The sequence below is a fragment of the Lepidothrix coronata genome, unplaced genomic scaffold (assembly GCF_001604755.1).
Source record: "Lepidothrix coronata isolate B3197 unplaced genomic scaffold, Lepidothrix_coronata-1.0 Scaffold142, whole genome shotgun sequence".
Taxonomy (NCBI): Eukaryota; Metazoa; Chordata; class Aves; order Passeriformes; family Pipridae; genus Lepidothrix; species Lepidothrix coronata.
In genome coordinates, this window is record NW_016690322.1 from 764,998 (window position 1) to 791,104 (window position 26,107).

At 37.1% G+C, this 26,107-nt stretch overlaps 1 protein-coding gene across 10 annotated transcripts in view; it reads right to left on the bottom strand.

Moving 5' to 3' along the window:
• Window positions 1-405: 405 nt before the first annotated feature.
• Window positions 406-26,107, bottom strand: part of NLGN1 (neuroligin 1) — a 384,404-nt gene continuing 358,702 nt past the window's right edge. For 7 of the 10 annotated variants that reach the window (XM_017827782.1, XM_017827783.1, XM_017827788.1 and 4 more), the window contains 3 exons: window positions 11,262-11,474; window positions 5,608-6,397; window positions 406-4,617 (listed from right to left, as the gene is read on the bottom strand). In XM_017827782.1, the coding sequence (XP_017683271.1) occupies window positions 3,795-4,617; window positions 5,608-6,397; window positions 11,262-11,474 (1,826 nt within the window). In that variant the 3' untranslated portion in view covers window positions 406-3,794. The remainder of the gene's footprint in view (window positions 4,618-5,607; window positions 6,398-11,261; window positions 11,475-26,107) is intronic. The other 3 variants (XM_017827789.1, XM_017827787.1, XM_017827784.1) reach the window with 1 other exon arrangement.

Below are 26,107 nucleotides of genomic sequence, written 5' to 3' on the forward strand. Positions count from 1 at the left end.
ATCAAAGGTATGCCATGATGTTTGACAGCTTCTTATGAAGTCAGCTGTTTCATCTCCTGGTGAAGGTGGCAACAGAAATTCCAACACCTCCTGTGCAGTGGTGTCTTTAAAGCTGTAACATGTTTATTTGTTAGACCCCTATTCATCTGGTTTTCAGGATGTTTGAGTAACACAAATATCCAATAATTAAAAGATTTGTGACATAGGAATCCATGTTTAGTACAGATAACAAAAACAACTACATTTTCCAATGGGAGATTATATTCAGGAAGTTCTCCCATGCCTTCCAAGTCTTCCATGTGTGGAGAATACCAGGTACAACCAACTGAGATACCATTGAGAGAAATGTGTTTTTATCGGTTTTATTTCTCCTAGAAATGTCAGCACAGCACATTATATTGCCTGGAATTTTAATAGATAAACAAGACAATGATTCCATTGTTTGTTTGTTTTTTTTTTTTCTCAAAATGGTAGAATACATTTTCTTAAAAAGGTCTGCAAACATATTTACAAAAGTGTGAAAGCAATAAATGCAGGCTTTTTTATATTTTTACTGAACTTCCAAAGACTGACTGAGATCCTAATTTTATTGGAAATCTGGTCCAAGGATGATACAAGAAATTAAATATCACACTCAGTTTTGCTTTTTTGTAGGATACTGTGGAAAACAAATCAAACAGATAAATATTTTGAAAATAACAAACTTATATTCCATGAGGCATAATGAAGAGATTCCAAAACCATTTCCTATATTTTCATTTCAGCGTTAAAACATCTCTTGATCTTTCTTAAAGTTGCATTAAAATGTGGGACACCATCTTACTTTTGGAAAGCCAGCTGCTGTAATGTCATTATAAAGTAGCCACTAAAATATCATTCACAGTATCTGCATCACAGGAATGGACTTTTTTCCTCCAAACAGGAGTGACAGAATTTGTGATGTTGCTTTCATCTTTCACATTTTAAATACTATTGGCTGACAGAAATAAAGTGTAGTGTCATGCTTGGTTTACCTAAATCATTTATTTTGTAACTAATAAAAGTAAACAATTACCAGATACTGTATATAGAGAGATATATAGATATATGGCCACAAATAAACTATAGTAGAAAGTTATTTTGGTTTTGATAAAGTTAAGAAAAGCACATAAAATCATATTTCATTAATATCTTGTTTTATGGCCATCAATATTTTTGTATTTTTATGTTTTGTTTCATCAACATAGCAAAATACAATCTTCTTATTAAACAATAATTATCAGATGGCAAACAATTCTTTTTATTGGTTTACATTGGCAGGTCACAGTCTAAAAGCACAACCACATCAGGCAGAAATTGCACACAGACCGCTCTGGATTTTGAAGACTATTTTTTATGCTTCTACAAAAAGACCTTAATTTAAAACTGGGGACTGTAACAAGTACTAATTAAGAACATGGGTTTCTTTTTCCTTTTTCTTTTTTTTTCTTTAATAGGTAAATAAAATAACTGAAATTGCAGAACTTTGTTTTCATTTCAGCTCGATTTTTAATGTCTGTGCTCCATGTTAGCAAACACGCTCTGAACTACCCAGCAATCTTTTATAAAAGTTCAATCACCCAAATAATAACCAGGTGATTTTTTTTCCCTATCCTGGAATACTGCAGATTTATTTCAATTAGGCCTGTTCCTTGGCTTTTTTTTTTGGTGTTGATATTGCATTTTTAACTCATTCCTGAAGTCTAGGGGAGTTTTACATATGATATTATGACACCATACAGTCACAATGTCAATATTTCTGTAAGAAATGATTGTAGGTGGGGTGGGCCAATAAATATGCAGTTGTACTAGTTGTAGAAGGCATTTTCATGTCTTCAAGAACCAGACTGGTCTTAAGATATTACTCTTTATTTGAGACAGTTACCATTACTTCATTAAAAAATGACAAAACAGCAATAAACATTTTAGCTCTTTAATGAGCAAAGATCAGGTCTCTTAACATTGGAATAATATTCGTTATCCAGATTATCTTTATTTCACTCAGTGACCAGTAATATGGCCAAGAAATACAAAGTAATTTTCCATCAAGTAGTATACAATTTTTGTGTGTAATAAGCTTTCATTCTTGAAAAAGAGTAACTGAAAAGAAATGTTTCTGTTACTGCAGTTAGTTTGTCAGAGAAAGTTCTTCGCATTATCTTACAAACTATCAAAATTGCTAGTAATTTGAAAAAATGTAAAAAAAAATCACATAACTTTAGTCTAATAGAAATATAGTACAGGTAAGAGAGAAAGTATTTATCAGGGATGTGCTCTTAAGTCCATCTCAATTATTTCTTTTATATAAATGTACATCTGATTACATATACAAACATTTTGAAAGGACCGTGGTATAGAATTACTGGAAAGCAACAGGGGAATGAAAAATTTCTTGTGATTTTAGAACATTCACTTCAAATCACACAAACATATGTAGTATTCAGATTTTTAAATTTCCAGTTGTTGGCTCTCTCCACATTCTTACATACCCTCTTTTTCTACACTCTTGCCATCTGGTCTAGAGAATTCATTGGAATGGAAAAGCTAATGTATAGCAAAAAGGGAATTAACATTATTTTAAAATATTATAAGTAAACTTTGTAACATGCAACATGAGTTGAAACAATAAACTGAAAGGTGTAATCAGAGCTATAATATTGGGGCATTTTTATATGGCAAAATGTTGTTGCAATTAAATTTTTGGACACACTTTTCCTTATCAATTTGAACTAAATATCATAACTAAATCACAGCAAATTATAAATCCTTCTTCAAAGGAGATTCCATTAAAGTTGTAGTTATTTTAAAGTTAGAAATTATTTAGGTGGAAAGGAAAAAAAACGTTAATAATACACATTTTTTGTCTGGGATTCATATCAGTGAGGGTCCACCACTTTTTACTTAGAATGCCATAAATACCTTTAAGAACTGTTGCAATTCCTTTTCTTTCTGAAGCTACCATGAAATATTTTACTGTAATTACTTTTGCCCCTTTAAAAAAACTTCTTTAGATTGTGCCAATTGATGGAGAAAGCTTCTATTAAAAACTCCAATGGGATGAGAAGAATTTTAATTACGGCTTAATCAGCAGCACAGCCACCAAGCATATAAATTATCATGCACATCGTGCTAAAAATATCCAGTCTCCTTTATTCCCACAACTTTTATACTGACAGCACTTATGTGATAATGTTGTACCTGCCAGGCTGTAAAACTTCTTTGACTGGCAGATTTCAGCATGAGCCCCTTTCTAAGGCCTTAACAGCATTGGTGCTTTGTGTACTTATTCAAATATGTAAATATGGTCTACACAAGAAAACAGGTCCAAATAAAAATTGGTGAAAATTATCTGACATTCCATTAGTGTGTCCCTTGTGCATATTTATAGGTTTTTAAAATTTTCAGTCATAGTTCTTTCCTGTTTGTGTTGCACATGCCTAATTCCATTATGTAACTTAAATCTTCAAAAAATTAATACTTGAATGTGAATGAAAAAGTATCATTCAGGACAACTGCTTCAAGCAATTGCAAACAGTTGGTCATTTTGTTTTTTGTTTGTTTGTTTTTTTTTCTTTTGTTTTGTTTGTTTCGTAAGTTCATTTGATATATGTACAATTCATTTTTTCCAAAACCCCAAAAGTTCTTGATATGTATATTCACATAATATTCCTCCATATTTAAATAGTAAGAGTCTTGTAGGTTGAAAGCCAAGTAATCTTCAGTAATATCACCTACTGTAATCCATCAAAAAATAAAGTTTGTTTCGTCTTGTCTGGCTATACCCTGGTTGTTGAGTGTGAATGGGGGTGGGGATGAGGATGGGGCAGAGTGTTGTTCTGTCCTCCGGTGAATGTGTTGAATGTGTGTAGGGGTTGAATCCCTGGTATAGTGTTGGGGATCATTGTGATGGTGTTGGGTGTCATTAAGGGAATATCATCAGGAGACCTTCTCATAGCTAGCGTGTAGTCTGGGGGACAGGCGGTCCTAAGAACCACCTCATGTGGATGGATGGACTCACATTCATGATCCAAGTCAGTGTGCTTCATTTGGAGGGACATTATCTCCTCTTCTTGTGCATGGGTAAGATCATTGGTAGTCGTACGCTGTGGGCTACATCTCCTGTGGACATCGTGTCTCCGCTTGTCCTTTTTGTAGTACAACGCTGCAAAGGCCAAAATGTTCAGGAACAGTAAAGATGCGCCAACCGCAATAGTAACGCTCAATTCTGTGGAATAGTCCCTTTGATCCACTGAAAATGGGCTTGGTTGTTGTTTGGGATCATCTTGTTTGGCTGTAGGAAAGGCTGAAGTAACTGAAACAGAATTTTTCCTTGTTGGTCTGAAAGTATTATCAGTCGATGGCACTTTAGTTGTGGTAGAGGTATACTGTGAAATGTCGTTAAGATTGTGCAGATGAGGTACCAGTTCCAACCAAAGGTTCACTTTATTTGCCCTATAGTGTTCTTTAACTCGTGGTTTTAATCCAATGTGAAGATAGAGTTGGTCTTTCTGAGAATATCTGGTCCATGCTACTTCTTCAAAACGATTTGGTTTTGTATGGATGAATTTTGTATCTTGCGGCACTGGTTGATTTGGGTCACTAAAAAAAAGAGATATCTCCAATGTTACAAAGCATTTCAAACAGAATTATAAAATTAACATAATTAAGATTTTATACTAAATGTTTAAATCTGCCTTTGGACAGAGCAGAGTGCTATTCCCTAAAATTAGAGGCCTTAATAATCTTGATTAGAAACAGCATTATGCAAATGAACCCTTCTTTTACTCAGATTTCAGCGACTCCCTTAGTTCCCCAAAATGTTACTGTCTCTCTCACATTGAAAACTTGTGCTGCTGAGGACAGATTGCCATCAGTGTGGTGATGTGGACAAATGATGAGAGACGAGTGTGAGAGGACATTAAGATTTGTTTTTCTTTTTTACCAACATGAAGCTTGTACAGTTCAGCATTTCCTTTCATATGCAGCATGTGTGGCCTTCCAGGGGGGAAAGATCATGGAAGAGCACAACTCAGTGCAACACAAAGTCAAAAATAACAATGGTCAAAAGTAACAAAGTGTTTTGAGCTTCCAGTGAAAGAAGAATTAATGAAAATTACAACACTTTCCAAATTTAAAGTCACATATTTTATGGCCAGAAATGTCAATTTAAGACAAACTGTGCTCTTAAAATAAAATGTATTATATTTGATGCAATATTTGCATAATTTTGTGTCTCATGGGATGAAAATATCAGTATTGGGATAAAGTCAGTTACTAATGTAACTATATTTAACTATACACATATATTAAATGCTTAGCTATAACACCTTTCTGGGGTTCCCATAGTTATATTTGTGTATTTTTAAAAATTTCTTCACGCAGAATGTCCGCAAAGATATTTTTCCCTTTTTGCCAGAATACGTAAGTGAGCTGAGGGACATTAAAATAAACATAAATATCCAACCCAATTCTTAACCTCTTATTCATCCTAAAAGTACAGAGGCATTCCCAAAGCAGATAAACAATGGAAGGTACTGCATCATTCCATCCTGAGTTTGCACACAAGACCATTCATTGTCTGGTACTCACCCAGTCTTTGCAAAGTTTGTCCAGTACGTCATCACCACTGCGCTTAGCATGACGTCATTTTTGGAGAAATTGCAAGGAAATAATTCAGTAGGACCAATCATGGGGATTCCTAGTACATAAGGAACCTCATCTCCATGGGCTGCATCTGCCCATGCAGGTACCTGATCTGTCTGGCAATGATGGTAGAAGGCATAGAAGTATGTAGGCGATCCAAAATTCGAGTGAAGATCTGCTGTGGCCACTGCTGGTGCAACCCACTGGTGATCAGTAAACAAAGCCAGCAGTGTTTTCCTTCTGGTCTCAGGATTGTGTCGATCTGCCCAGTCCGTGTACATAAATTTAATAGTTTCCCTCAATATATCTTTGCCTTCCGGGTATCCGTACAAGTTATCGACAAAGTTAGAAACTGCAAAGTCAAAATCACTAGCCGATATGCCATCTTCGCTGTCCACGATATTTTCAACAAATTTTAACCCTTCCCCTTGGTTAACTCCCAACATGATGTCATAGTTGAGGAATTCTCCTTGTTCCATCAGTATCTGAGGATCATCTGGTATCACATCGCCATCAATGACCGGTCCGAAGGCTATGTGGTATCTTGCTGGTTGAATGTCCTGGTCGACAAGTTCTCTATAAGGCTTCTTCTGTAGACATTCTACCAGTTCTACAGTGTCTGACATGTTGCAACCAACTTTTGTAGCCAACATCCTGGCGTATTTTGCAGGCTGAAAACTAACTGCCCAGCTGGAGAGAGCTGTTCCACTTTGAGCTATTGCTCTTTGAAAAAGTCCTGTGGGGAGAAATATTTGAAAACTACTGAAGTGACCTTGAAACAGCTACAGACTTGAAAGATTCAAAGGAGTTCTTTGAAACAACAGAAAACTTCAACAGGAGAGATACCTGAATCTTAATAGTACTTAAATACAAGGGATCTGACTTCTGTTGTACCTACAGGTAATGTGCACAAAATAAATGCAATGTGTGCTGAAGCAAATGATTCTACCTCAATATAGTCCATCTGAGGAACAGATTTTTGAAAGAAACTCAGGCAGAAAAAAAGAAGTGGCATTACCTTATGTAGGATAACACTAACAGCTTGAAAGAAATCCCTAAAATTAAAGCAGTTTATAGGTTGGAGGAAAAGCCAGCAAGTCTGTGAAATGGGTTGAAGTTGCATGCATACAACAATGTGTTAAATAAACCTAATACACTTCTTTATGTTTTGTTTGAGATTAAACCTGGTTTAAAGTGTGCTTTTGAATTGTCTATAATTTCAAAAGTTTATATTCTGGAGCAAAAGATGAGAAGGTACTAGGCAGCTATTAAATTTATAAGTGTCTAAGTCAAAATTCTTTCTTGTAAGGAGCTTTTTAAATGCAGGTTTATATTGATCACACTTACATAAAAAGGGAAATGATATATTTTACACTATTTAGCTTTGTAATTCAGAGATTTAAACATATGCTCACGTATTCTTTTAGAGGAGAGAGAATGATCCAGCACTGCATATAAACTTGCAGTAAATCCCAAAGACTTCAGTGCAATTAATTTGAATTTATGCTGGTTTAACTAGCACTCTGGACCAGGAATTCTACCCACAGAAATAACAAAATATGTTGAAATTGACATTTACTTTTTTTTCTTCTCCCTTCTGTAAGCATTTTTAAAACATATCATGGATGAGAACCTCAGCCCCGATAGTCAATGAATCAATCTATTTTTTTTGCTATTGGATTTAATGCAATCAAAACTCCATCCTTACTGTTCACACTTCTTGTGTTCTCTTTGTGTTGGGGCTTGGACTTTTCCAGCTCCATTTGGGGAAGGTAATTTGGTGTCTGAAAGAGATTATGAGTCTGAACCTTGTGCAAAATAACACTCAGAAACTTAGGCTATATTTAGGTAACTGTGACCTATTCTGGGTTTTTTGTTTGTTTGTGAGTTTGGCTGGTTTGGTTTGGTTTTTTGTTATTTATTTTCATTAAAGTTAATTTCAGGAGTACATATTTTGCACAAATTACTGGAAAATATTTTATACTGGACCCTGCCTCCTATAGTTCACTGTGGATAATAAAAAATGGCTATAGCATTCTATGCTGATTTAAGATATATGGGTCAGAATTTTGTTTGACTTATCCTGATAGACACCTGGAATCATTCCACTGACTCTGGGAGAGTTACTTGATGACTAGAAGTGACATCTGGCCCCACTCACTTAATTTTCCTAAGAATGCATCTTTGTTCCAATGCTTGATGAATAGCTGGATACTCCCACTAAAGGAACTGGAGTGAAGGTGCTCAGCTTACTTCAGAAAGGTATTCCAATAATGCACAGGATGGCTTTTACTTTGATAAGTAACATATTTCTGTTGATAGAAAACTTCCATAGCCTCTAAATCCAATCAGAGACATGCTTTCACAGCCTCTACTGCAGCATCAGACCCTGTGCACTCACAAGTTAGTCGGAATCTGTTGCTGGCAGGAAACATTTTACAAGCTTCTGAGGAATTTTAAAATCATTCTAGATTGTATTAGATCCAAACCCAAAAGTCTTAAAATAAGATAGGTGTAGAGATTGAAATGTAAACTCCAGCCTCTCCTTAAATTTATGAGAAGTTATATCCGAGATATTATTTCCTAGCATGATATGAGTAAAAATAAGAATGAACTTGAGCTATAAAACAGCTAAAAATATATTTGCATGTTTATAAGGTCAGATATTGAGCTAGCATAAATCAGCTCAAAGTCAGTGGAATTACCACAGAGGATCCAGGCATTGTAATAAATATAACAAAGTGACAAAGCTGAATTTTAAAAAAATATGTATTTCATGATACTCCATAATGTGTGGGGTTTTTTTGCATCTTTTGTAAATCTATTTTTATTGCTTTATTAAATATGCCTGAACAAGGACAGAAAGTGTAAGCTAAGTGTAAGAAAATGCTGATATAAACACTATGGCTTGCTAAGTGCTACATAAACATCAAATGCAGGATTAAAAAGTGGTCAAGTCCTCTGGCCATAAAGCTTTCTGAGGAAGGGAAACTAAACATCCCTCCTTTTGCTGAAGAATGCTTAGAGAAATATTCCTCCACTCAAACCATGTTGGTGAAAAATGGACAATGTTATGAAAAATTATTTTCATTCTGTGACATAATTCCTGGAAGAAATTTGTACCTCACAGGATGGAGAACTACATTTTTATCTGATAATGTGTATGGTTATTATCTCTTATGGGCTTCAGACTGATGGAAAGAAGATTTAAATGCTCAATGGACCATAGCACTTTGTGACTCCTATTCAAAGCATCACCAAAGTAAATAATAATAATTTGCATATATCCATCTATATTTTCAGAGCACTTTCCAAAGATGGCTGCTGTTCTTTCTGCCCACTTGCAGGTGGGTGGCTAACAAACAGCACCATCTTGAAATAGGCTGAAGTCCTCCTCTCAGCTGCCAAGGGAATCTTTCAAAGGGAAATGACAGGAGAAAAGAGAGCACTCGAATTTGCAGATTATCAAAGAGACTGGTTGATAATCATAGAATCACAGAATGGTTTGGGTTGGAGAGGACCTTAAAGATCTTCTTGTTCCAACTCCCTGCCCTAGGCAGGGACACCTTCCACTATCCCAGGTTGCTCCAAGCCCCGTTCAAGCTGACCTTGAACACTTTCAGGGATGGGGCAGCCACAGCTTCTCTATCCAGCCTGTGCCAGGGCCTCACCACCCTCACAGGGAAGAATTTTTTCCCTAATATCTGATCTACATCTGCCCTCAGTCAGTGTGAAGCCATTCACCACTTGTCCTCTTGTAAAAAGTCCTTCTCCAGCTTTCAAATGTGAATGTGAAACAAAATAATATGAAATAAAAGGGGGTTTGGAAATGTTAAAATATCAGAAAATGTTTAAATACTTGAAATAATTTTTCTTATTTGAAAGTGACCAATTTTTTTTCCATGGCAGGTCTAACCACCTCTGAAAGAAACGTAACATACTTGGGGCTATGGCACATTGTTCTGTTTAATCCAAATTAGAAAAAAAGCATGAGTTCACTTCCTCATAAAAGAAATCCTCAAAAATTTACTAACTTCAGTTCCCCTCCCATAGCTCTGCTATGTTTACAATTTGCTGCATCAGTTTCCCCAGACAAATTCTGTCAGAATTCTGGCCATGTGTTGCCACATGACATGGTAACATCTGCTTATAAGAGGCAACACATGACTGTCCAGATACTGTAAATATGGGATTTCTCATTAATGCCATGTTATGTCAAGAGGATCAATATTATCATAATGTAAGATTTAGGGGAGGATAAACCAGGTCTCCTCAATCCACCTGAAAGGAAACCCTTGATAACAAAATTGTTTTTTGAGAGTTCTGATAAAAGAAGATGGTGCAGTGTGACCCTCCCGTTACCCTGCGATGAAGTAATGCTTACATCTTGTTCTTATAGGTCAGCTTATAAATATCTTCTGTTTAAGTGCAGGTAGTTATGGAACAAAAAAAAAGAAAAGATTATTTTAAAAATCAAATTGTGGAAATAGACTAAAATTCAGACCACAGTCTTATTTTCCACTTGACTTTTCTTGTAAAACATATATTTTTCCTCTCATTTAAAATAGTGTAACGGCATGATCTAAAGAAGCTGTCACTTCTATTGACCTCAGTGGGATCTGCACCATGACGTTGGGTAAATGCAGCTCTTTTAATGTCAGTGGAATTACGTTTTTATGACTGGCCAATTAGTCCCCCATGGAGATACAGCAATAGAAATTAGGGGAGGATTATATGCACAGGGCACAGTGTGATGTCCCTGGTAAAACTAAACAATACAGATAAAAATACGTGAAAACAGTGAGACAAAAGTAATGGGATCAATAAGCAAGAGCCATGCAAATGAGAGAAACTGTGTGAAACTGTGGTGCAAAAATCATAGAAAAAAAATTGGGTGCCTCAAACAGCATGTTTTTAATTTCCTGCTGTCTGCCTCGACTAGAGAGAAAAGGTGTTAGTTATGGAATAGGAAAAAACATATAGAAGAAAATCTATTTGCAACTTCGATGCTTTGACAATTTTGGATCATGCATGCAAAACATTCAACCATTCTTTTATTAGATGACAGCAAGTGAAGTTCATGCAGTTTCAGACAAAAGATTTCTGAACTAGGTACTTGTTTCCTTCACACAAAATAATAGTTTTAAGCATTGCAGCTGTTAGCCTGAAAAGAGAAACTGTGTCATTTTATTTTTCTTTAAATTCTGCTCCTCAGGAGAAACTAAACACGCCTTTCACGACTGTCTGAATAAAGACGACCTCATCTACCGTGAGCATGACTGACTGGTTTCCAAAAAGGACACCCTTAGGTAGGAAAGAAAAGAGACAAAAACGATGCACCAAGAAAATGCTGTTCAAAAGTCTGCTATAAAGTGTTTCTACAAGGCTCCATAGGAAAAAGAAGAAAGTGACCCAAAATTTAAACGTGCACAGAAGAGCTGAGGGAGAAGGAGGCTTGTACAGCCTATAAAAAGTTTTCTTAATATTGAGCTGAACTCAACAGTTCATAGGAACAAAGAGAATATACAGAACATCACATAGTACTAATGGTGGTGGCATGCAGACACCAAAATTGTCAAAATTTGCAACCTGCATAATACCTTTGGTTGAATTGCTCCAACGGTTACCTTCAGAATAATGGGATAAAGTCAACAGATTGACGCATGAACCGCCTGCACCAGATCCAAAAACAGTTATTCTTAGTGGGTCACCACCAAAGAACCCAATATTTTCACTAGTCCATCGCAAAGCTTGAATTAGATCAAGGAGGCCATAGTTTCCTTTTGCCGCTTGGTCCCCGGTGCTCAGAAATCCTGTGAATGGAAATGAAAATAGAAAGGGTTAGCAAGTGCTCTTCTGAGTAATCCTGTTTAAGTCTTCCAAGTAAGATTTCAAAAGTATGTGCTGTTAAATATCACGGAACTACATAATTTGGCATATTACCTGGGAAAAATCTCCAATTTTACACTGTTTCTGAAGCCAAATTATTCTTTAGGCACTCTTTTGGCCATGATATATTAATGCAGGAAAGATGAAGATCCCAGGCAAAATACTCATCTGAATCTTAACAGGTTACAACATATTAACCCCAAAGACTTTGTGTTGATTGTACTAAGGTTAAGAGCAAAGGTTAGCAAACAGATAAGATGCAGTTGTTTTTTATGGGATTTGGTCAACTCTGTGTTGCACTTCTGTACTTGGATGCAGCCATGAGCTTTGCACATGGCCTGAGAGGCAATGATTCCCTGTAGACTCTGTTTGGTCATATCTTGGCAACATATCACCTTTTACTTTTTTTCCACCCAAAAATGCAGCTTGTGTCACAGGACAAGACGAGTTGAACAATGAGAGCAGCTCTCAACTCCCCGAGCTCCATCCCATAGTCATTAACCTGAGTTAATTGAATCTACATTAAGTGGATAAAGACAATTTAAGTTGTTTCCATGACCCCTTAACAGCAAAAAGATAGGAGCTCAGGGATAATCTGGAGAGCACTACAATTGCTCCCTTTTATTCCTAGTGGAGAAAAAGCTGTGGAATATGTGAGGTGCAGGAACAACTTTCACACTTTACTCCCAGCAGTACCCTCACATTTAGTATTGCTGTTACTCTTGTCATTAGAGCCTACTGACTCCAAAAGGAGTACAGTAAAAACTTTGAAGAAAGTCTCTGTTGATAAGAGACATTGCTTTTGGATCCCATTTGTTGACATTTCCAATTTTCTCGGTTTAATAAACAAATGTTTAAATAATACCAGCATTATTAGTAGTCCATACCTTCATTTGCATATCAAACTGATTTAATGCTCCCTAAATCATGTAACTGTTTTTCGGTACATGCTTTGTAGAGAAATGCAACCATTACAACAATTATTTCCACATTAATTAGATATCAGTGAGTCTTCTAATCTTGTCAAAGTTCTACTGATTTAACTCTCTTGAGTGCAGACAGCCTACTCAAAAGAAGTTTACAGTAGTTTTGCAGACAAATAGCTCTCAAAGGAGTCCTACTGTTTCATTATGACAATAAAAGGAGCTTTTGAGACATTTCTAACAAGACACGTGTGCACATACATCTATAAAGCAAGGATTTAAGAAGAATACAGATAGGTGCATGTGTATACCTATATTCATGGATATAATGAACATGTCATTTGTTACTTTATTACTCTGATTTGACTTCAAAGTTTGCATTTGCTATTCTGTCCTATGTGTAGACATTTATACTAACAGCCCTTCTCTGCTGTAAGCTGAACTCAAAGCTAATTGGCCTCGCTGCCTCAGGAGTTGAGCTCTGCTCCATTTAGGGCAAGAAGCTTTTCTTGTGTAGGTCAATCCTGATTTTTGCTATCATGGAGAGGGAACAGTAAAGTGGCATAGGGTGCCAGGCCAGCAATTCTCCTGCTTCCAGACCTAATGTACCAAGTCTAATGGACATACTTCATTCACTGTAGCCATAGTAAATTGTTACTCTGTACTAGACTTTAAAATAACCACTATTATACAACTAAAACCTGCTATATTTACTACCTAACTGCATATAAAGCAAAGTAGCATTGCTACCATAGAAGAAAATACCACCTTGATATTCAGGGAAAGCCCAGAAAAGAAGTAATAATTGTAACTAATTCATTCATTCTTATTTTACTATTACAGCTCAGCACAGAGTTGAGATTATTATGATGTCATTTTACTCTGCTTCACTCTTTATTTTCCTCTGCGGCCAGAGGGTTGGTGTGAGTGCCTCTGTGAAAGCATGGTCCCCATACAATCCTTCCAGAAGTATTCATTCTTCTCTTCATGCTCCAGTAAAATGTTGTCTCCCATGAACAGTTTTTAAGGACACAGAGAGATGAGGCCTTTGAACATGATAGCAAACATAGTGAGAGCTCCCTAACCAGTGTCACTGCCTTTGTCAGCCTGCTTGGAATTGAGGAATGGTACCAGGGACTGTAAGAAAATTAAAATGTAGGACTTGATGGGAACTACAGAATCCTGTGCCTACATATGCTGGGAGAGTCTTCCCCTTTCTTTGCATAAATATAGGACTTTGGAAAATCAGTGACAAATCAGTTTATTATATTCAGTACATAAGTGACTGCACTGATTTAAGGGATTACAGGAATGATTGGCATTAGTGGTCCTTGAAACACAGGTGGAAATGAGATGAGAGTGGTTACAGCAGTTACCAAAATTGTGACACAAACGTGTCCCTCTTTGCTTTTTTCCATTTCCCTGGCTTGCAGATTCCCTCATCCTGGTCAGGATCTGCTCTCATCACAGCTGCAGCATTGGTTCAATGAGATCCTCTAGATTTCTCAGAATGATTCTAAGGCATTTATTAGGAAAATAGATGGTGGGTTATAGATTAGATACAGCAATTACCCTGAAGGAACACAAATGAAAACATTCAAATTTTCTGAAAAAGTTGTTTTCTTTACTCTTTATAATATGCAGCAAAGTGGAAATCAAGTAAGTCTTTGCCTGGAAAAGCAAGAGATTAAAATTAAAGGTAAAGCCTTAGAGCAATCCCCTGGTGTTAAATGAGTTCACAAGCCCCGAAGCTGGATAGGTAAATGTGAAATCCTTGGAAAACTATAAATATACTACTTTTAAAGAATCTTTGTGAAAAGTCTTGTTGCTAAAAGTAGACATCAGGAACAGTGCATTCAGTTCAGGGAATGTGCCAGGAGGGGGAGCTTTCAGTTAAGTTTAATAAAAAAAAAAAAAAAGGCAGTATTAGTAATATTCTCCTCATTCATCTATATTAAACAAATTATGACTTGTGTCCAGAGCAACAGCTCTGATGCAAAAGAAATATCTCACGCCTCCTCAGCAAGAACCACATTGGCTGACTTCCATATCTGCACAAGATGGATGATGATTGATGTTGACTTTCATGACATGAAACATTTCTATCTCATTTTTCAGAACCATAAGAAGCCTGTTAATATCACCACCTGTTCATGCCTTTTTCCCCGTATGCAGTGATATCAGCATGGCTTAGGAGAATTCAGAATGTCATGAAATCAGACATAGGACTGATAAAACAGATGAGGTTTTTCTTTCCAGTTTGTAGTGGTGGGTTTTTTTTAGCTCGTGAGGAGTGCCTCAATACACATAAACTCATCGAGCTAAACACCTGTAGAGAAATGCTTTAACACACAGCATTCTATCCAGCCTGTCAGTCTGTGGGTACAGGTACTTATCCCTATTTATCACTTAGATAAAATGGAGATTGGAACAATATGCTATGTCTTTATCCCAAGAGGAGCTTTCAGGATGTAATTAATATAGATACCATGCATTTCCATGCATTCCTATGACACAATCATCATACTATCTAGTTATTAAGCTCCCAATTTTGAGTCACAGAGGGGAACCTGCTCTCACTGAAAAGGGCTTGTGTGTCTGAAAGCTCCTCTGTTTTTAAACTGCATCAGCTAGTCTATTAAAATATATTATCTCTTTCTGCAAATACTGTCTTATTATTATCCTTGGATTGTCATCTCACCAAGAGCACTGCTATCATTTTCTGCCACCTTTTGGCCTTGTAAAAAAAGGGAAGTAAATTATTCCTTATTTTAGTTATTCCAGGAAGACAGTCTCAAAAAAACTTAGTTTTGCATTATTCTCTAAAAAGGTCAGATTGAGCTAATTTTGTTTCATAATTAAGTCCTTCTACTGGAAATATTCCAATCATCAGCTGAACAATTGCTATTTTATATTCTGAATGGATAGGTTATCTCTTCTTTTATCTCTTCCAGAGGAGCAGACTCTAATAGAATTATGGAAGTGAGGATGTGGTCTTTTGTGAGTTTAAGAAAGAGATTTATTAAGCCCATTTGGACCATTTCTCTGTTACATGTCTGTTAGACAAATATGCAGAGAGTGCCACAACCAGGTCCTGTATTTTTTATTAAGATAAATTTTAATGCTTTATAGGCTTATCTGTCTGGGTAATGATTTCTGCTTGCCATTCAAATAAATCTTTTTCTAATATGATTCCAGCATTTTTGAAGAGTAAATAAAATAATGGACTTGGGAAACTTAAAATATTTAGTTGAAAACCTTACCAGTTTGAATTACTTTAAGCTCTGGCCTAATTTGAACATTCAAATTAATGCAGAAGGGAAGGCCAAGACAGAATTTTTCCTAATGTAAGGGGCAGAACGTCTTGTTGGACAAAAAAAATATCTGCCTGTGAGAAGATGCACAGCAACAAATACTACTTTAAAAATAAGAGTGTATAAAGACTGGTCTGACATGCTTAAATGGGTTTTTCGAAGTGCTATGTCTCTGAAAGCAGTAACACTTAAGACTTTAATATTATCCACCTGCTTAGGCATGTGTTATAATAACGGGGTTTCCAGTTACAATTCCCTGTGCGATCAAATGCCATCTTTTATTTTGTTAAAAGAAAATGTTAAATTGTACAGGTATAAATGCACCAATGCATACTGGAAGAATACAGGGCATATTTTGAGGGAAGAATTTATGTTCTCTCTGAATCACAAGTTCCTTGCTTTGGACTTTAGTTTGACATTGTCTATTGCTATTGAATGGTAATTGCCACGTACAGAAATTTTCTGCTGCCCTTTAAACTATACCTACTCGGATAGGAATGGGAGCGAGATAAGCAATTTTTAAGAGAGATGGTTAAACTTAAAGAGCACATTTGTTTTCATCTTAGCCATCTCTGTAGAATTCACATCAGCTAACTAACCTGAAGGAATTGTACGAGCAGCACTGTGAACATTAATGTATATGTGATATTCATGAAGCAGAGGATCCTGCTCCTCGCTTTGTTGACCAGCACTTCCTAATATTAACGGCATATTTTAGTCAAGGATAAGGGGTAAGGTGACTAAAAGGGCTAGGAACTCCTATAAGAAAGATGTAGGAGAATATGAACTATTCAGTGCATGAAAAATATTGCTCTCTAGACATCTGCAATGTACCTCTGCTTGAGAATCAGATAAGCAAGTCTTCTGAAAATGCTGCTCAAGCAGGAGTTTCATATGAAATTCTTTTAATATACAGAAAGGTGATTGCAACATTAGCAAAGTTCTTGTCTGTTCCTGTAGCTCTCTGCCACGTACATATTAGTAATAAGATTAATGATTTCAGAAGTGCAAGATTTTAGCTTAACTCCATGAGATATGCATAGTATCATGCTACATCATTATGCATTCTTTCCTGGATGTTTGAGATCATAGAATCACAGAATCATAGAATCATTTAGGTTGGAAAAGACCTTTCAGACCATTAACCCAGTGCTGCCAAGCCCATCACTAAACCGTGTCCCCAAGTGCCACCTTTTAAATCCCTCCAGGGATGGTGACTTCCCTGGCCAGTGCTGCTGCCTCAGCAGACAGTCTTTAGAAATTCCCAACTATTTCATCAAAGTAAACAATTTACAGAATTGAACCAGTAAATACACAAACTTGTCACTGTATCCTTTGGCATTTTGAAAGTATGCATGGAAGAAGTGTGTGATCGTGTATAAACTCCGATGTGCTTTTTCAGCATCGGTCTTCTACTGTTGGAATTTTTAACACTTGCAGGGTACTAAATCCTTTGAATTAATATTAATGAAGTGGCTGGAGCCTACCAAAGGACTGGTCTTTCCTGTGGCTCTTTGAAACAACAGAAGTTTTCACTTCCTTACCTTTTACCTAATTTCTTCTCCTGTGAGAGACTAAACCAACTGAACACTGCAAGGTACAGAAGTCCCTTACAGCTGTTTCAGTCTGGCATCTGTCACTTGCCAGTACTAAAGCATTACAGCAAATTTCCAGTGTAGAGGCAGACTGCAAAAAAGTGGAGTGTCCCACACCAGAGCACTTCATTCCACTGCCAGAGATATTTTGGCACGACTTCACTGGCTGTGATGCAGCCCAAAGCAGGCTAACCCTCAGGCTCTCTCCAAAACACAGGTTCTCTTTCACAGGCTTTGATACATCAAAGTCTTTTAAATGACAAAAAAAGATCTGGATGAAGCTAGATTTTTTTACTATCCTGGAAAGATAATCTTCAGCTATTACAGAAGGAAAGAAATTTCTGAAATTTATGTGATATTCTTGGCAAGTTGGGGCTGTTCAGCCTAGAAAAGAGTAGGTTGCATGGAGACCTCATAGAACCCTTCCAGTATCTGAAGGGGGCCTCTAGGGAAGGCAGAGAGAGACTCTTCATCAGGAACTGTAGTGATAGAACAAGGAGTAATGGGTTCAAACTGAAAGAGGGGAAATTTAGACTAGGTATCTGAAGAAATTATTTTCTGTGAGGGTGGTGAGGCCCTGGCACAAGTTGCCCAGAGAAGCTGAGGATGTCCCATTCCTGGAAGTGTTCAAGGCCAGGTTGGATGGGACTTGGAGCAACCTGATCTAGTGGAAGGTGTCCCTGCTCATTGCAGGGGGTTTGGACTAGATGATCTTTAAGGTCCCTCCCAACACAAACCATTCTATGATTCTATAATTCTGAGTATATAAGCTGCAGATGCTGAAACAGTCTGAGATTATAATTTCTAGCAATTTTTGAAGGCTGAGAGAGTGACTCTCTTTGCCTTTAAAGCTTCATTAAAGAGATGATGAACGTCTGAGAGTGCTTTGAAAATCTAGATTTGTCTCTTCTTCACATGGTCAGTGGTTATTTCCCACCGTGCTTTTTCTGTCACATTGGGACAGTTGTGGGCAGGCTCTCAAAGTTTGGGTATTTTCTCTATGCAACATAATGATGTGTCAGTCCTGTCCTTGTGACAATCCCATGCCTGCACACAGGGTTGTGGTGTGGGGCAGGTTTCAACATGGGGAGCATGGATAAAAGGGGCTCCAGCTGCCCTCTGCTTGCCAGCCCCTTGCTCTAAGTACAACACAGCCAGTCCCAGATGATCATCAGGGAGATCAGCTCTATAATAACTTATTATAGATGATCTTTACTGAAGTCAAATGAAAGTCTGATAACAATCTCAGAGATACTTTGAGAGCTCTATAAGCAATAGGGTTAGTCCACTAGACGTGATCTTTAATACTGATTTCTTGATATGCTGTAAAAGGAAAAAAAAGAAAAGGAGGGGCAAGTCGAGTTTCAGAAATACAGCTGCAGATACTAATCCTACAAGATTTTAAGTGATATGTGCTGACACATTTCAGAAAGTAGAAGTGAGCCTTAAGGACCGATGAATGACATTATGGCATGGGTGGACACAAGAGGCAGCTGGAGTACCTTTGATTTGAATGTCTCCTCTTCTTCTTTAAAAAAACACAGGAAAAAAAGATGGAGTTTGTTATAGAAAATAGCAGATATCTATGACTATTCTCATCTTTCAAAAAACAAGCAATTCTGCTGCCAGCAGAGAACATCTGCTTAAATGCCTTCCACAAGGTAAAAATCACAGTTGTTAGTACATGGCTGAGTCATGCTCTAGGGCAGCTCAAGTTTTAGTTTAAAGTGTTTTTAAGTTGCATACAAAATTTTCATTGAAAATGAACATTTTATTACTGAGTACTATACTAGCAATTCTCTTGTGAACCACCATCTGAGAACTTGAACAAAAATATAAGTAAAATTGTTTCTAAAAGACAGCAAGGGCAAAACAAAATCTTACAGGATAATGTGTGGAATAATAAAAATCAATCACAGTCTGATCCTTTCAAAATATTCAGCCAAAGCCCAAATAATAAGGAAAGACTGCAGGAGAGAACAGAAAAGTCCACAGCCAAATCCAGCACTTGACTCTCCCACTTGGCAGAAGAAAGCGACTTCCCAAGGGAGAGATTTTTGTCTTCACTAGGATTGAGTGCACAGCTGTTCCAGTCCTACCTCCTTCAAGTAGAGCAATATGCAAAATCAAGCAGCCCACAGCACATTGCACCAAATATCTGTCCCTTACTAAGGTCTCTCAGCATCTCCATTTTCAGTAGCAAGCTCAGAAAACAGGCATTGAGATATGCTGCACTTTCATGCAATATCCCATAACTTTTGACTTTAGACGATACAACCAAAGGCAGCAGCGACAAACTTGGTGAAGATGTTATAGAGAGGAGTTAATGAATATCAATGCTCTTAATGTGCAAGGCTTTAAAGATCAAAATTGACCCTATAAAGTTCTGCTTTCCCTTTTCATTCAAGATTTTGGCAAAATCATTATCTGAAGATAGCCCAGATGGGGCTTGAAGGTCTTCCTACCCAATATATTTTGAGAAAGTTTTGCTATATAATAAGCTGTGTAATATGTGCAGCTACTTAGAATTACATGGAGTTCAGATTCAGCTTTCAAAAGCATATTTCAATTGATTATTACATGTCAGAGAACACTTTTTCTAACTCAGGCCTGGAAATCCTCTTTGATTTATAATGGTCACTCTGGCTGTACATTAGTGCATGTTTTCAGTATTACCACACAGTTTTTCAGAATTTTGACTACGTATATCAGTGAGAGAAAGGATGGGTTTAATTTCACTAGAAGGGAAAATTCATACTTTAGAAATAAAAAAAAAATAAATCCTAATTAAGAATTCCATTGAGAGGGACAGCACCATAATTTTTGATACTTCTTTCCAGTGTTGAGATTTGCAATGAGGGTCCAGTCAATGCTAATATATATTCTATGAGCTGATGAAAGGGAAGTTAGAAATCTTCACGTAAAACTGCCTATGCAAATCACTGGTTAGAAGCCCAGCGGCTGTTTGGAAGTGTAATCTTTCAATCAGAACACAGAAATTATGGTGCTAATTTACTGTGAACTCAAATCTCCTTATTTGAAAATAAATAGAAAGATTAACCATTGGACCAATTTACGAAGAAGTCCATTCAGTATGTCATCACTTGCATTCTCAAATCAGTATTGGAGGCCTTCTGAATATGTCACTGTTCAGACAAGATTCAATTCAGGAAAGTTTTATGAACAATGGAGTACAGGTAGAGGTCAGACCAGATCATCACAAAATGTTGTCCTGCTTTTGAATGCATGAGTTAAACAATACATGAGACTTAAATAATCCAGATCTGACTTCTGTAGTCTGCTCAGTGCAGACAGACCCTTTAAATGCACTGGGAATTTAAATAAGTTTTGAAAAAGCCTGAGAAATGAACCTTCTCTATCCTCCTCCTTTCTCTCTCCCTCTGCCTTTCCTATCCCCTTCTCCTTTTGCAAAGCTTAATCTTATTTAATCAGCATCAACATTATTCTTGCAGTTCTGTTATTCATGTGGATTTATATCTGTGTCCACTGTGCTCTTTGAAATGCTCTTGGGGCACACTATCAATTTATCACTTGACAAATCCTCAGGAATACCTGGCAGTATTTTTACCCTGGTGATAACAACCTGCCACGCTCTCTCCAGATGCTCTGTGGCTGAATAACTCCTTGACCTACCTGTGGCATCACACCCACACCTGCTTCCCTGCTGCAATACACTGTGCTGCTGGTACTGCAGGGACCAGGAGGATGACATTCTGCTCTGTCCCTTTGACCTAGAGGCATATTTGTCTTACTGAAGTCACTGCATGTGTGGCTATCTTAGCCTGCATATCAGAACAACTTCTTATAAGAAAAAGTAAGTAGAAAAAGCAGCAACCCAGTTTCAGTTTGACTGGTGAAGTGAGGCATGTTGCAGCACAGTGTAACACCATCATAATTATAGCACATCAAGGTGTATATCACAGCAGCTGCCTTTTCTGTTTGTGATGGCAGAGATGCTGAATATATTCTCACTCAGAGAAAAAGTCATGTCCAACAGTGAGAAAGCTAAGAAATATAGTAGGTTTTCCATTTATACCTGTTGACCTCTCAAAGTCTGTGGGCTACTTCTCAGGAGCCAAAAATCACTCAGAGGAGCAAACCAGTTAAAAGCAAACACAAACTTTATGACCATCTGAGCCACGAAGGAAAACTTGGGAAGGTCTGTAACAAAAATATGTTGCAAACAACTATTTTAATCCACAGGCTTGTGCTAGTGAGATTCTTATGCTGCTTTCATTGCTATTAGCTGAACACCAGAAACATTTGTAAAAGCATATATGCCCAGATAGAGGCATCAAATCTAATTTTCTGGTAAATATATATCAGTTCTGGTAAAATGTGAAGTAACTAAGAATTAACTGCATCACCATATGCCTGTTCTTTTTTTACACGGCATCCTGCCTCTCCTAGTACAACTTTTGCTTTCTGCTGTGTCTGAATTTCCTGTTCCATATAGCAAGGTGCTTTATTTCTTCACTATGATTTCACTCTGTTGCAACACACATTTTGTGTCTTATAGGCAGGGAGCTGAAGAAAAGTCAAGGATGGGATGAGGGTAGTTGTTATAGAGATGGTAACTGTCATTTACCCAAAAAATGATTGCTGTTAAACTATTCCTCCCCAGCAGAATCCTGAGGGATTTGGCTGCTGCTGGTGGTACAGTTTTTAAGCGAAACAGTAGGGCATAAAAGACACGTATGAGTTTATAAATCATACACACAACTCCTTCCTATCTCTTCGGAGTGGTCTTATAGAATACCTGGTCATATACATATCCTCTAACTTCTCTAGCAATAGTTTAAATAAACACAAGGTGTCAAAGAATCATCCACAGTCCAAGGAAAAGGAAGGAAAAAAGACTCAAATCCACACAAACTTAATTGAGGCTAGAATTACTGAAGCTCCATCTCTTGCAGTTTCACATTGGTGCACTTCAATTAAGGCATAATAGGAGTGAAAAGTAATTTAAACTTATAGATTAGATGTCGTCTGTGAAAAATCGCCGATTAACTCACAGTGGGCTTCTGGAGCACTGGAACAAACGTCGTAGTACTCCGAGTTTCACTTTTCAGCTGGCACCTTGATACCACAAAAGCAAAGCTGCAATGCCTTTATTTACAGGTGCTGTGAACAAATACTTTACACACGTGGGCACACACAGGCTCATGCTATCAGCACGTTGATCCTCACTACATAGAGTTTCACTCACCAAAAAAGTACCATCGCAAAAGCGCCTGTATCGTTTGCCATGACAATCTAAAATCTTTAGTTGGTCACTGAAAGGCAACTTTTTTTACTCTGTTTTATTATAATTAGAGAATTCTTTGAAAGGTTGCCTATTGCAACCTCAACTAAATGCAGAGCTATAGTTTTCTGTTGGGTGTTGCATCCTGTCACCCTACTCCATAATGAGTATTATATGCATTACCACTACATCATCTGAAAATAATGGACCAGGCTCATTGCTCTTTTAAATCTAACTAATTCTAGTCATGTCAAGAAAATCTGACAGTTCATACCAAGCAAGGATGTAATTCCAGTCCATTAATCTTTTGAGATATGCAAAACCATCTCATTATTAAGTACATTCATAGATACAGCATCAACCATACAGCGTCAACAAAGCGTCTAAACTAAGTAATATTTCATGGGTAGCATAAAATACTTGATATTTCATATAATTATGTGAGATGACTGAAAGCTGAAGTAAGAGCCTGGGAATCTTTGGCAAGAGAAATGTGTGTACCTGTGCCATCCAGCTTCCAATAACTGAGATTGCTCTATATTTAAAGATTTCTGCAACAAATAGAGTGAAAGAAAACCAGAGTCCAGCTGAGGTAAATACACTGTTAAAGATGCTAACTTTGCATTTACTGCCCCTATATTCAGTCCACAGCAGGAAGCCAGGTATTCAATATTGCATAGTTGGAGGGTATCACAACAGCCTCATCTAGTTTCATCTTTTTGCCCTCAGAACACAGAAGTCTGGTAAGTACCAAAGTGAGGGGAAAAAAATCCAGCAAAATCTAAGTTACTTCATGTTTCTGTCAAATATTTTAAAATTTAATTTTTTTTTTGAAAGCCATTCTGTAATTATAATGTAGTGCTTTGATATAATACAATTACATGGTCTTTGAGTATGAGGATTCTTTTATCAGGAGGGTAATATACTTCAGTTACTCATGTTTGGGCTAAATTAGATGTCTTTCAGCTTACAACACCCACTTACAGCCAAACTGAGAGGAGGAACACCAGTCAGAGGTCACAGGGAACACACTCTCGGCCCTGAGGAAGAAATGAATTTGTACAAAATGGTCACGTCTAACAAAACAGTGCTCAGAAGAGGACAAGAATGTCAAGCGCTTCTATAAAGCAGCTAAGAAACATTGGCAAGGAGTGGTTTGCTGAGAGACATCACTTTGCTATTTTGCTGCTACAATTCTTATAGCTTACTCCAAAGGGAACTAATATGCACAGGATTCACACAGTAAGTAAAATGGTGCTAATTTGTTTTTAATACTTAAGCAAATACTACAGGTTCTAAAGGCACTTTCTTAGCCTCAGATGAGTTGGAAAATCTAATCTGTGCTAATTTTCCCAAAAACAGATGGTACATGAATTAAACTGTGTAGACCCTTTTAAGCTTCCATTCTCACTAGGTCCCTTTTGGGATAACTAATGTTCATTTCTTAGGGCTCTATTCTCCTGCACTTATTTCTCTTAAGTAACTGAAAACAGCCTCCTTAATTGCATAGGAAGATACACTCAAGGGGAGAAAAGTCATAGAGTTTGGGCCTTCAAGGGATTATGTTATATATGCAAAGCTTGTCACTAAATTCAATATTTTTTGCATGGACAGCACAGTGCTATCTTTGTTATTTACAGTGGAAAAATGTTTCACTCCAGTCCAAGAAATATCATTAGCTATGGAAAGCAGGACTATGCCAGTAAACCTCATTCATTTACATCGGCTGAAGGCAGGAGGTATGAACTCATAGGACGAAAAGCCACCTGACCTGAAATTAAAGATTGCAGACAGTATTAACAGGTGACTTTAGATGTTTTTTATTATTGTAAATGGCTTAAAGCCTCACCACAGCCCTGGGCTAAATTTTGTTAGTAGGTAGAAAAGGTTAGAGGTAGAAAAGGTTTGTGCAAAGGAAATGAATCAACATGTGAAATAGCATTAAAAGAGAGTTTATTAAACCAGTTCAATTCACATCTTAGGAGACTAAGAGCAGATTTCTGCTGATGTTGTTGCAGCATCATAATTTTTAAAAGAAAAAAAATGGTTCAAAAACCCTTCAGTTATAGGATACTGTGTTCTCCTGGAGCTGTTGCATCTCCTTGCACAACACCTGCCACTTCTCTGTCCTCTAAGCCAGACATTTCCACAGGGCACATAGGCAAGACCAAGTCCCAGAGTCTCCTTAGATTTCAGTTATGATTTGCTCCATAAGGGAGAAGGTTGAAGGAAAAAAATGTGAATGGTCTATTACTCTCCTCCTTTTCTATGACATTTACGTGTTGCCTTGAATTACTCTGGAATCAGGATGGTTTACAGTATGTTATGTTTTTATCCTCACCCTGAATAATTAGGTAATAGCAATACTCAGTCATAGGAACAAGGAGATAGCCCAAAGAGGGGAGTGACATGCCAAGATTATAGAGGAAAGCTGTGGTGTGAGAGGTAGTTGAACCTGGCTCTGAATTGCGAGGACAGAAATAGGATCTGGTAGATTTAGGCAGTGAAATAGAGAATTATTGTGCCATTATATTTTGAAGATTTTTTTTTAAACCACATACCCACCTTTACAATTCCAGTGTGAATGCTCTTTTAACATACTACATAATGTAAGTTGGGTGCTAACTGATGAAATAAATTGAGTTTTAATGGACAACACACCCCAAATGACACATCAGTAATTACCATCAATCTCAAGCAACATCCTGACGAAGTTACTGAGTGTAAAACGCATCTGCTGGTTGCAATGGATTGCATTCTTGGTCTGCTTAAGATTTGTAAGAAAATGTATTTATACTCAACATTAATTCTGCTGACTCTGAGGATTGCTTCAGTTAACAAAGGCATCTCTGACACTGCAATATTGAATCACGTCCCATTTCTGGCAAAGTACTTCTAGCAAAATACCAGCTGTTTTCAGTGGAGGATCAGTGTGATACAATGAGTTGATGTGCTGGCTTGATTAATCTTTATATGATTTCCCAGCTTCTAACATAACATGTGCATAACTTTCTATTTGTAGTCACTGGTGTAGAACATCACTTGACAGTTAAAGTACTTATGTTCCTGTTCTTTACTCAGGAGACAGTCACTGAAGAAAGAAAGTTCATCTCTTTTCATTTGTTAACTTCTGAAAACAGCAATGATGGGTTGACTGCATAGACTGTAGAAAGGGAGTGGCTCAATGACTACCAGTTTCATTTAGTGTCACTCTGTGTATCGTTACTGTTTTCTCCATCAGAACAAAATGTACCACATGTGTTTTGCTTTTCAACGATCCATCAGTTCAAATTCAAAGAAGATGACAAATCATTTTGTTAATTCTCATGGAAAAATCACATATGATTTGGGAAATAAGTAGAATAAGTCCCTAAATATTTAGAATTAGTCTCAGTAGTTTTAAGACAATATTTTTCCTTCTAGGGTAGAAATTAGAACTTCTACTGTGTCTTCTCAAAA